Source organism: Ipomoea nil, unplaced genomic scaffold (genome assembly GCF_001879475.1).
Source record: "Ipomoea nil cultivar Tokyo-kokei standard unplaced genomic scaffold, Asagao_1.1 scaffold1574, whole genome shotgun sequence".
Taxonomy (NCBI): domain Eukaryota; kingdom Viridiplantae; phylum Streptophyta; class Magnoliopsida; order Solanales; family Convolvulaceae; genus Ipomoea; species Ipomoea nil.
The window spans coordinates 654541-668076 of record NW_017618002.1 but is presented as its reverse complement, the minus strand read 5'-3'; the positions used below and the strand labels follow the sequence as shown (position 1 = coordinate 668076).

At 37.6% G+C, this 13536-nt stretch overlaps 1 protein-coding gene across 1 annotated transcript; it reads left to right on the top strand.

Moving 5' to 3' along the window:
* The first annotated feature begins 1393 nt into the window (after nt 1-1393).
* LOC109190191 (receptor kinase-like protein Xa21) lies at nt 1394-8681 on the top strand. The gene is made up of 4 exons (XM_019340642.1): nt 1394-1559; nt 6151-8013; nt 8149-8516; nt 8625-8681. Exons 1-4 carry the CDS (start codon nt 1394-1396, stop codon nt 8679-8681), a joined length of 2454 nt encoding a protein of 817 aa, XP_019196187.1.
* Nucleotides 8682-13536: the final 4855 nt, after the last annotated feature.

Genomic DNA, 13536 nt, shown 5'->3' with positions numbered 1-13536 from the left:
TATATATATAATCAAAAAATTAATTGTAATTCGAGCCATGTTTAATTGTCATTATATTATTATTATGATGATAATTATTTATTTAATTACGTACCATAATAATTATTAGTCAATTATGCTAATATTTGTGTAATTATACTTTTTTTTTTGGAAGAATATGAGGGTGTAACCCGGTAGACAACTAGTGAGCGTTCCTCGACGTGTGCGTAGCGACGCTACCACGTTGAACTCTAACTCCGACCATGTCTTCCCAGAGCAACGCTCAGACTGAAACTGGTGGAGACTCGCGGACCCAAATACCCAACGAATGGGTTAGCGCGGAGGCCGCGAGCTCATCCGCAACTCTATTCTGTTCCCTGGCGATGTGCTTGAACTGCACCTCCTCGAATCTATCCCTCTCCTGCGCGCAGGCTAAAACGAGGTTCCTTCTTATGCCTGGAGCCTGGCTGGCAACATTAAGCTCTTGTATGATGCTAATAGAATCACTTTCGACGATAACGCGTTGGACTCCTCGAGCAGCCGCCAACCGCAGCCCTTGAAGAACAGCCCAGGCTTCAGCTTCCTCCGCAGAACACGAACCAATATGGAGTGGATTCCAATTTAAATAATAAATAAGAGTGGATTTCATTTTTTGTCATACCATTATAAGGTGCATTCCAATTTTAGTCCACCATTATTTGTCTTGCCACATTACAACCCTCTGTGTTAAGTGTTCCACTTTTAATCAACGTACCGTTAACTTTTCCTTCTCAAATCCGTAAAATTCAAGGGCAATTGCGTCAATTCATGGTTGAAGCTTTTCCTTTGCCCTTTCTTCCCATCCCAGACCATATTTGACTAACGAAATCAGACAATTAAACCTCCGGATGTTCTCAAGACGGGCAAAACACGAGTTTTTTGCACTTTTGGTCCCACGACTATAGTGGCACTATCAGAATTGATCCACGACTTTCGAACTTTGTAATTTTAGTCCACGACTAATGTTTTTTTGGCAAAAATGGTCCTTCCGGCCACTTTTCCGTCAAAATTCCACCGAAGGAAAACTTCTTCATTTTTAAGAGGGCTAAATTTGACATTTCGTTTGCAATAACAACATCAATACTCCAGGTTTGCAATACACTTTATATAAAAGCATATTCTGCACTTTTCGTACTACGCAAATTTAGCCATTTTAGCCCTTCTACAAATGAAAAAAAATTTCTCCGGTGGAATTTTGACGGAAAAGTGGCCGGAAGGACCATTTTTGCCAAAAAAACAATAGTCGTGGACTAAAATTGCAAGGTTTGAAAGTCGTGGATCAATTCTGATAGTGCCACTATAGTCGTGGGACCAAAATTGTAAAAAACTCGGCAAAACACTGCAGAACTTCTTCACCGCCGTCGGAGACGCCTCGATGTCGTCGTCTCCTCGTCTCCTCTCCAGGGCGGACGCCGATTCCATTCCATTCTCCCTCTCCGCAGGCGAGAGCCATGGAACAGACGCTAGTGCACTGCGAGTTCCTGGCCATGAAGGGCGAATCGAAGTTCTGCGCCACGTCGCTAGAATCGATGTTGGATTCGGTTAGTGGAATCCTCGGATCAGAGTCATGGCAGTGCTGAAGTGTAGTGAGATGTAGATTGAAATGGGTATAAGAATTCCTCTGCAATTTGACTAGGAAAGGGAAATGAAAACAAGTGAAAAGCAAGAAAAACCTAAAAAGACCAAAGTACCTCTGAATTTCACGGCCAAATGATGAAAATTCTAATGGTAAACTAAAAGTAGAACACTCAACATAAGAATGCTTGTAATGTTACAAGACAAATAATGGTGGACTAAAATTGGAATGCACCCTATAATACCAAAAATGAATTCACTCAATAAATAATGTTATAATTAGGATGAATATATGGCGAGAATTGAAGTTTGAGGGACATGTTCAATCAGGTCACCAACAATTACACTTCTCTCCAAATGCATTTGAGGACTTTAATGCAACAACAACAAAGCGATGGGAAAATGGAGGGGTCTAAGCTGACGCGCCACAATAATGGAGGGCACATGTTGAATCAATCAACTGAAATACTGGCTTGTAGAAATTTCCGTCCCTGCACCAATTTGGTTATAAAAACTTACACTCAGTTTGTAAATCATTTCAATCAAAGCCAAATACTTGCTCACGTATTGGATTTTGGTATTTCATGGAGATCACTCGGCATTATTTCTCCTTGCCCATCTTCTTCTTGCACTCTCTAGTGGTTTGCTTAACCGTTAATGCCAATACCAATATTTCAACCGACAAATATGCCCTTCTCTCTCTAAAATCAAAAATTTCTTTCGATCCTCACAACATCTTAGCAAGCAACTGGTCTGTTAATAGCAAATCTCCATGCAATTGGATTGGAGTCACTTGTGGCTCTCGCCACAATAGAGTCATTACTTTAGACCTTTTTAACATGAGTCTAGTTGGAGAGTTATCTCCACACTTGGGAAACTTATCATTTCTTGTTTTGCTTAACTTAAGCCAAAACAATTTTTATAATTCCCTTCCTGAAGAACTTTCTCAATTACGACGTCTCAAAACTCTTGAGTGTAGTGGCAATGATTTTACTGGAAATATTTCTTCTTGGCTTGGTCTCTTACCCAAGCTTAGATTTTTATATTTGGGCGATAATAATTTTACTGGCTTTCTTCCCACTTCACTTTTTAATCTTTCGAAACTCGTAATTTTACTGGCTTTCTTTTTAGATTTTTATATGGGTATTTCCCTCTTCTTACAAAAAATAGTAATGAATTACTTCTTCTTCTCCTGCTGCATCAGTGCATACGACGACGACGAGACCTTGGCGGCACCGACACCGGCGGCATGCGCGTCGTAATTCGGCAAGGGGACTTTCCTGGACTCAATGTGGTTGATATCTTCCACGAGCATCTCATAGTGGTGCTTGACTTCCTCCTCCGTCGGAGGGGAGAGTTCGAGGAGGCGTAGCTCGACGTTGTAAGGGAAAACTTAGGCAGTCTCGGCTTCCGGCGGGAGCCCGTGCTCTGTTCCGTCGAAGGGTACTTCGAGAAGGCGAATGGAGGAATATTTGGGTCAGAGAGATTATCGGAGTGTCTTGATGATCAGAATTGTGTTAATATCACGTATAAATGGGGCACTCATGGGGCTAGTGAAGGGAAATTCCTAAACTAGCCTCCAAATTAACGGTTGTTGGATGGCTGAATTAACTAAGGACTAAATTGGTTAACTTTTGATAGTTGGAGGACTTAATTGGGTAAGAAATATAGTCAAGGGACTAAACCGGTAATAAACTCTTTTCGTTATCTTTTCCACTATTGTTACCGTGCACATGCATCCACCATATATTTGCTTATCTTCTTCAATAATAATAATAATAATAACAATAATAATAATAATAATAATAATAATAATAATCCTTTATATAATAAAGCTATATGGTTTGAGAAATATTTAATGTTACAATTAATGCAACAACATCCTTTATTATAAAATAAAAATAAAAAAAATAAAAGCACAACATTTAAAAAATAAAATAGCTATATATTATATAATCATATAAAAAATATACTTTTGAAAAATAAAATAACTATATATTATATAATCATATAAAAAATGTGTTCAATTAGAGTTTAAATTTACACCTACAAAATTTAAAATTTGCTTTCCAAATGTAATTATCTTAGTTATTATTCGTATTGTGAAAATTATAATATAGATGAAATACAATTAAGAATAAATCGATGTAATTATGTAAATTCTCTCTATAAATTCATTTGAATATGCACATAATTAGAGATTATATTAACCATAAAAAATTATAATTTTAATTTTAATTGTAATTTTGTATTCTATAAAAATAATAAATATTTGACCAATGGAAGCTCAAAAATATTATTATATTAAATAATTTAAAATATTTTAGTTTTTCTATTTTTTATTTATATTTATAATAACATAATTTTTTCCCGTGCATCGCGCGGGTGAATTACTAGTAATAATAATAATATACACATTATATATTGGAGTTATTTGCTAGTTATTTCTAAAATATAAATATCAAATTTATAAAAATGTTTTACATTATTATTATTATTATTATTATTATTATTATTATTTACAATAATTTAAATATCTAAATTAAAATCTAAATAAATTTAAAATTTTAAAATTTTAAAATTGACACCTATTTTTTGCGCATCGCGCATAAAATAATACTAGCTAGTTAAATTGATAAAATTGTTTTTGAAAGTTACAGTTGATGAAGATGAGTACATATAAATTAATTTTTTTTTTATTTTTTAGTTGATTGTATTAATTACTCGATATATAACTGCACATAATAAATGGTAGCATAGTTGTTACTTTTGTGACAAAAATGTGGAATCGTCCACCCCAAGCGTCTCCACACCCCGGTCCGACAATTTGTGGAGAGATAAATCATGATGACTCAACTGATTAATAGATGCTAAATTTTTGTCCACTACGCACAAGGAGCCCCTCATTTTGAGAAGTTGCTCCCACACTATCGTTGGTGATACTCGATCCTTAGTCTATTGTCACAATTACCTCTATAATCAATTGAGCTGCTCATGCCGGCAACATAGTTGTTACTCATATCTTGGGGAAGTTGTTTGTTATTGTAATGTGAAGGCTAGTTATGATATAGAGATTCTGTGAAATTATGTCCCTGCATGCCTCCCATTTATTAATTAATATGAAAAACATTTTTGCAGGTGCTTTTCCAAAGGAGATATGCAGTTTGCCATCCTTACTTAATCTTTATTCATATAACAACAATTTTACGGGTACATCTTCATATAAACTAGATAACTTTGATAGATAAATATTATAGAGATAATTATCGAAATAATCTCTTGGCTAGAGTGAAATGATTAATTTGGTCCTTGAATATATATATATATATATATATATATATATATATATATATATATATGTATATATATATTTGTCTAATTAAATCTTTAATTTTGAAAATCTTAATCAATTTTGTCCTTCGTTCGGTCAACATCAAAAATCTATTTAATTCGAGGGTACTACTGAAATTTCACATCACATGCACCATTTCATCTCTTATTAAATCGAAGAGTTAATTACCGAAATGGTTCATTGACTATAATTACCAATTTGGTCCTGAGCAGCCCGGGAAGTAATATGAAATTCCAGCAATACCCTCGAATTAAACAGACGTTTGACGGCTAAACAAACGGAAGACCAAATTAGTTAAGATTTTTAAAGTTGAAGTTAATTACGCAAAATAAAAAAAAAAAATCCAGAACCAAATTAGTAATTTCATTATAGCCTAGGTACCATTTCAAAAATTAACTCGTATTTATACTTGCTAATTTTTCCTCACCCGGCCAAATACTTGTTTTTGGTTGTCTTAGGAGCTATACCAAAGGAAATTGGCAATTTAACCAAACTTGAGATTATATATCTTGGATTCAACAACTTTGGAGGTACATTACAATGTAGTATTTGTTCATTTAAACTTATATCATCCCTACTGAGACTCAAACTATAACCTCTCATCTGAAAGAGTCACTTCGTGTCACTTGACAACAAGGTCATTGGCAGTTATAAATTTATATATATATGACTCTTTATTTAATAGAGTTAATGTCACATGGGGTCATCTGAGTATAGTGGTTTTGCCACATTTAGTCCTAAACTTTTAAATTGACCATTTGTGGTCCTTTGACTTTCAAATTTAACCATTCGTGGTCCAAGTTAACCACTCATGGTCCTTCAACTTTTAAAATTTAACCACCCGTGGTCCTCTTGAAATGACCATGGTTGGTTAAATTTCGAAAGTTGAAGGACCACAGGTGGTTAACTTGGACCACGAATGATTTAATTTAAAAGTCGAAGGATCACAGATGGTCAATTTGATAATTTAGGACTAAACGTGGCAAAACCACTATACTAGGAGGTCCTCAAATGATATTAACTCTTATTTAATATTTTAATGAGCTAAAAGAAGAAGATTAATTAACATTTGGCAGGTGTATTACCTCAAGAGTTGGGGAAACTTCATAGCTTGAAGGTCATAGCTATAACATTTGTCAATGTAAGTGGGCACATACCAGAGGGAATCTTCAACATTTCTTCATTAAATTGGATTGCATTTTCAGGCAACTACCTTGTGGGCAGACTTCCTACAGGAATGGGTTATGCTCTAAAGGATTTAGAAGCCTTTTTTTTGCTTGACAATTTTCTCTCTGGAGTGATACCATACTCCATCTCAAATTGTTCAAAACTTACTGTCTTATCCATTGCCGGGAACGAATTCAGTGGCACCTTGCCTACATTTCTTGGTAATCTAAGGCGACTTGAACGACTATATTTAGGTGCTAACAACTTCACTAACAATGCTGCATCACGAGAGTTAAGTATCATCAACGCTTTGGCGCGTTGCACTTATTTAAGAGAAGTGAACTTAGATGATAACCCATTACATGCTATCCTTCCTGCATCAATTGGGAATCTTTCTTCCTCTCTTGATTATCTCTCTATAGCAGGTTCTGGGTTAAAGGGCATCATTCCAAATCAACTTGGAAACTTAAGTAACTTGATTTATTTGAATTTGGAAAGCAATACCTTGACTGGGATTATTCCACCAATGCTAGGTAGGGTGCTTAAGGTTCAAGTGTTGTATCTTGATAATAACAAATTGAGTGGTCCTATTCCTCATACCCTTTGTGAACTCCAGTATCTGGGTGAGATAAGTTTAAGCAATAATCAACTGTCTGGTGGGGTGTTGAAATGTTTTGGTAATAGCACTTCCCTTAGAAAAGTCTACTTGGGTTCAAATCGTTTGTCTTTTGGAATTCCTCCAAGTTTGTGTTCTCTTAGGGATCTGCTGGTACTTGATTTGAGTTCTAATTTCTTGGGTGGATTTATACCCATTGAAGTTGCAGGTTTAAGGGCACTCTACTCTCTTGACCTGTCATACAATGAGATCTCAGGAAATATCCCGGTCACAATTGGGCAACTGCAAAATTTGAAATCTATTTCCCTTGCACACAATAGATTAGAAGGTTTTATTCCTGAGCAAATAAGTCAAATTGTTTCTTTGGAATTCTTGGACTTGTCTCTGAACAAACTCTCTGGTTCGATTCCAATGTCTTTGGAAAGACTCGCATACCTCAAATACTTTAATGTCTCGTTCAATAGATTGAGTGGTGAAATTCCATCAAGAGGTTGTTTCGAAAACTTCACAAGTGCATCATTTATGTTTAATGAGGAGCTTTGTGGAATTCCTAGATTTAATGTCCCAGCCTGCCATTCTGCCCACCATTCAAGAATTAAAACAAGACTTCTTGCTTCCCTTACATCTTTAGGAGCTGTAGTAATAATTACTTTTGTAATTATTGCTCTTATTATTTCAAGGAAACCAAAGAAATGTGAAGCCCGAAGTGTGATGGGTATCCGCATTCCATTACCAGAAGTAAGGGTTTCTTATTATGAACTCTCAAGGGCTACTTGTGGATTTAGCCAAAGTAATCTCATAGGTTCGGGGGGTTTTAGTTCCGTGTATAAAGGGATTTTGGAAAATGGAACGTTGGTAGCGGTGAAAGTGTTTAATCAATCAGAAAGTGCCCTAATGAGTTTTGAAGTTGAGTGCGAAATTCTCAGGAGTTTGCGCCACCGAAATCTCACCAAAGTGATTGCTGGTTGCTTTATTGACAACTTTAAAGCCTTGATTCTGGAGTACATGTCGAATGGAAGTCTTGACCAATGGTTACATTCACAAAGTAACATCTTAGATATTGTTCAAAGGTTGAATATAATAATTGATGTTGCGTCAGCTTTGGAGTATCTTCATCATTACTACTCAAAACCAGTGGTTCATTGTGACTTAAAGCCTGCGAATGTGCTCTTAGACGAAGAAATGGTTGCCCATGTAAGCGATTTTAGTGTGACAAAGTTGTTAACTAAGGAGGAAGCCTTCACACACACAGAAACTCTAGCAACATTGGGCTATATGGCACCAGGTAAATGTAATTTCAACCTTCAATTTATTCATAAAATTTCAATACTTATCTTCTAAGTTGGCATGCATGCATAGATACCGTCCTTTGTTTAAATTTGTAATTCAATTGTGATAATTGTTGGTTTCACAACTGTAGAATATGGATTGATGGGAATGGTATCTACACAATGTGACACTTACAGTTTCGGAATTGTGGTAATGGAAACATTTTCGAAAAGAAGACCCACAGATGAGACTTTCAACGAGGATATAAGCTTGAAAAGTTGGATAAGAGATTCTGTACCTCATCAAATACTTCAAGTTGTAGATCCCAACTTAATAAGGGTCGAGGATACAGACTTCACTGAGAAATTGCAGTGTGTATCCTCTATATTGGAATTGGCATTGCAATGTGTTATGGAATCTCCTGAAATGCGATTAAACATGAAAGATGTTGTGGCAAGGTTGAATAGAATAAAAGTTCAGTTTCTTAAAGGTGGTGGTGGTGGTGTTGTGACCTCAAAGGTTGGTAGGGTGTTTAATTTCATGAAAATTTGAAATTTTTTGCAGTAAAGTGAAGTCTCATTTTGTGGTTTAATTAAGTTCTAAACTATAACTTTTATTTGTTAACAGATGGTGGAGCTAAAAGTCAGAGGATGTCAACTCATACAGAAGATAGATCAAATATAGAGCAGAAGTGTCTCAGCATATAAATAACCTCTGTAACAACTTTCAGTTACTTTCTGTTACAACTTCTTCTTCCACTATTAGCTCAACTTAAAATGCCTAAGGCCTTTGTATTGAACAAGATGATGAATACATTTTTTCTGTTCTCTCAACTTTCTTCTCTCTGCAAAACTCCTCTGTGAGTTTCTTGAAATGGTATCAGAGCCAACATGGCTTGGCGAGCACCTACCGTGAATATGGTTCATCCGTCGATGTCTACGAATCCGGCGAGTTCAATTCCTGCTTCAATTCCAATGGTGAATCCAACTACTGCAGGCTATGATCCTAAAGATCGTACAGATCCATTATACCTTCATCCGAATGAAAGCCCGGCTCTGCAGCTGGTGACAGTACAGCTAGAAGGACGTTCCAACTATCACTCATGGGCGAGAGCCATGGAAATGGCCCTAAGATCGAAGAACAAGATGGTGATCGTGAACGGATCGATGCCAATACCCAGCACAACTGATCCTAAGTTCTTCTACTGGGATCAATGCAATACCATGATCTTGTCATGGATCCTCAGAGCCCTCTCTCCGACAATTGCTAGAGGCGTTTTGTGGATCAACACAGCAGAAGGGGTCTGGAAGGATTTGAAGAAACGATTCAGCCAACAAGATGTGTTTCGCATCTCTGAGATTCAAGCAAAAATCCACCAAACCAAGCAAGGTACATCTACTGTGAATGAGTATTTCACACAACTGAAATTATTGTGGGATGAATTGCTTGTCTTAAGACCTGTTCCTGCTTGTGAGTGTTCACCAAGCTGCACTTGTGGAAAGGATCTTTCTGAGAAGGTCAGAGCTCATCTAGAGAATGACATGTTGTCAGTTTTTCTCACTGGACTCAATGAAAATTTCACAAACACTAAACGACAGATCATGTTGATGAAGCCACTCCCGGATGTAGGGGAAGCCTTCTCAATGGTTTCTCAACAGGAAAGGCAGGTTACTATGGATCCCAACATCCTAATAGACAACATAGCAGGAGCTAGTGCCTTCTTTACTAGGACAGATGCCAATGCTAGAAAGTCTTTCTCCAGTCAGAAGCCAAAGCCAGTATGTAGTTTTTGCGGATATACAGGGCACACGGTTGAAAAGTGCTACAAAAAGCACGGCTATCCCCCTGGTTGGAAGCCAAGAAACAAAGCTATAGCATCAGCAAATCAAGTGCAGACATCTATTCAAGAAACTGGAGACTCAGAGAACAACTCCACCTTTAATCAAGAAGATTACAGAAGGTTCTTGGAGTTTATGCATCGCGAAAGAAGCAATAACTCTCCTCTGAGTAGTGCACCCCATGCCAATGCTATATCAGCAAACTTCATCCCAGATGCAAGGATGGAAGGTAAATCTGCTGAGCCTAATAATAGTCTAACAGATTCTGAGTTGCCTTGGTTTCTTGATAGTGGAACCACACATCATATTGTGTGTAGTATGCACCTCTTACAAAGTCCCAAGAAGGTCCAGAGTATATATGTTGATCTCCCAAATAGACAAAATACACAAGTATCCCACATTGGGAATGTCCAACTATCTGCTGAACTTATCTTGATGAATGTCTTATGTGTTCCCACATTTCAGTACAATCTGATATCCCTGGGGGAACTGATAAGAGGATCAAATTGCAAAGCATTATTCCATTCTAATCAATGTATTATACAGGGTCAATACCATGGGAGGATGATTGGTCTAGCTGAGCTAAGGAAAGGCCTATATCAGCTTATTTTTCCTGCTTTTTCTCACTGTAAAGCTGCTGTCAATTTGTGTAGTTTCTGGCATTCCAGATTGGGACATGCCTCTGAAGGCAAAATTAGATTTCTTCATACTGTTGACAACAAGATTTGTAATGATAGACCTGTTGTTTGTGAGTGTTGCCACTTTGCAAAGCAAAAGAGGTTACCTTTTCAACCTAGCATGTCTGTTTCAAATAGTTGTTTTGATTTAATCCATGCTGATATTTGGGGACCCTATCACACTCCTACTATCTATGGCCATCAGTATTTTTTGACATTGGTAGATGATCACAGTAGGGCTACCTGGGTTTATCTCATGAGAAGAAAGAGTGAAGTCAAGCTACTTTTGCAATCTTTCTGTGAGCTTGTTAACACACAATTTGGGAAAAATATAAAAGGCATAAGATCAGATAATGGGAAAGAGTTTCTAATGTCAGAATTCTATCAAAGTAAAGGGATTCTTCATCAGAAATCTTGTGCCTACACTCCTCAACAGAACAGTATTGTTGAAAGGAAGCATGGCCATATTTTGTCAGTAGCAAGAGCTCTAAGGTTTCAAGCCAACTTACCTGAGTCCTTTTGGGGTGATTGCATTATGCATGCTGTATATATAATTAATAGACTCCCCTCAGCAGCCTTGGATAATAAGATTCCCTATCAGATCTTGTTCAACAAAGTGCCACAATATCAACACTTAAGAGTTTTTGGTTGCTTAGCCTTTGCTCTTATTCCAAGCTGTCAAAGGAACAAGTTTGCACAAAGGGCCAAGAAGTGTATTTTTCTGGGGTTTGCTAATGGAATGAAAGGATACAAGTTGTTTGATCTACAAACTAAGGAAATACTGGTATCTAGAGATGTTAGCTTTTATGAAAACTTATTCCCATACCAGAATTCTTGTCTTACTCAGCCAGTTGATTTGGCATTGCCATCAGAAACAACACCTTACATGGACACTGAGGATCCTCCTGTTGATATTATTGTGACAGACACTGGTCACAATTGTCCTGAAGTTCAGGTTACACCACCAGAAGTAGAGGACACTAGCATCACAAATCCCATACCTGCTCCAAGAAGATCAGTCAGAATGAGATCAACACCAACCTATCTAAATGATTACTCCTGCCAGAGTGTCACTACTGAAAGAACCTCCCCTCATGATATCTCCAAGTTCATGTCTTATGCCAATCTATCTAAAGCATATAGAACCTTTGCAGTTAATGCTTTGCAAGCTAGGGAACCTAAAAGCTACAATGAGGCAATCAAAGAGGAGTGTTGGAAGAAGGCCATAGAGGATGAAATAGCAGCTTTGCAGGAAAATAATACTTGGGTACTTACAGATCTCCCAGCCAACAAAGTACCCATTGGATGCAGGTGGGTGTACAAAACCAAACTCAAGGCTGATGGAACCATTGAAAGGTACAAAGCTAGGCTAGTTGCTAAGGGTTACACTCAAACACCTGGCCTAGACTACCTAGACACTTTTAGCCCAGTGGCTAAGATAACAACCATCAGAAGTTTGTTAGTTGTTGCTGCTGTTAAAGGTTGGGTCCTTCATCAATTGGATGTGAATAATGCCTTCCTACATGGGGATTTGAATGAAGAAGTTTACATGCAGTTACCCCCTGGCTTTACTCCTCTAGTACCTGGACAAGTGTGCAAGTTGGTGAAATCCTTGTATGGCCTAAAGCAGGCCAGTAGACAGTGGAATGTCAAATTGACTCATGAGCTACTGAGCATAGGTTTCACACAGGCTATCTCTGATTCTTCCCTATTCATTAGAGGTCAAGGAGAAACCTTTGTGGCACTATTGGTTTATGTTGATGATGTGGTGGTAGCAAGCCCCAACCTGAATCTTGTTCAGCAGATTAAGAGACATCTGGACAATGTCTTTCACATAAAGGACCTAGGGCCTCTAAAGTTTTTTTTGGGACTAGAAGTTGCAAGGAATAGCAGTGGTATCTCCATGTCACAAAGGAAATATGTTCTGGAACTTCTTGAGGAAACAGATTTCCTACACTGCAAACCTGCCAAGACCCCTATGGTCACATCCATAAAATTCAGCAAGGCAATTGGCAAGAAACTTGAGGATGCAACTCAATACAGAAGACTTATAGGTAAACTATTGTACCTAACCATATCTAGACCTGACATCAGTTATGCAACTCAACAGCTATCCCAGTTCCTAGATTGTCCTACTGACATCCACATGCAAGCAGCTCATAGAGTACTAAGGTACATCAAATCAGCTCCAGCTCAGGGTCTGTTCTTTTCAGCTACTTCCTCCTTGAACATTAAAGGTTTCACTGACTCTGATTGGGCTGCATGCCCGGATACTAGACGATCAGTGACAGGCTTTTACATATTCTTTGGCACTTCTCTAGTTTCATGGAAGTCCAAGAAGCAAGTTACTATATCTAGGAGCTCCTTAGAAGCAGAATATAGAGCCCTGGCCACAGCAGCATGTGAAATACAGTGGCTATTGTACCTACTCAAAGACTTAGGGATAGATGGCCAGTCTCCAGCCATGCTCTATTGTGACAGCAAATCGGCCATTGCCATTGCTGAAAATCCAGTGTTCCATGAAAGAACAAAGCACATTGAGATCGACTGTCACCTTGTAAGGGAGAAAATACAAAAGGGAATCCTGAAGCTGATGCATTTGTCTACTCATAACCAATTAGCTGATGTGTTTACAAAGCCTCATGCTCCCAGTTCCTTCTGTGACTTAATCTCCAAGCTGGACCTCCATTGTATGTACACTCCAGCTTGCGGGGGGGTGTCAACTCATACAGAAGATAGATCAAATATAGAGCAGAAGTGTCTCAGCATATAAATAACCTCTGTAACAACTTTCAGTTACTTTCTGTTACAACTTCTTCTTCCACTCTTAGCTCAGCTTAAAATGCCTAAGGCCTTTGTATTGAACAAGATGATGAATACATTTTTTCTGTTCTCTCAACTTTCTTCTCTCTGCAAAACTCCTCTGTGAGTTTCTTGAAAGAGGATGATCGAAATAGAGGTAATTGCATGCTCAAACAAATCTTTCATTTCTGCATTTAATTAAAGTGAAATCACATATGGTTT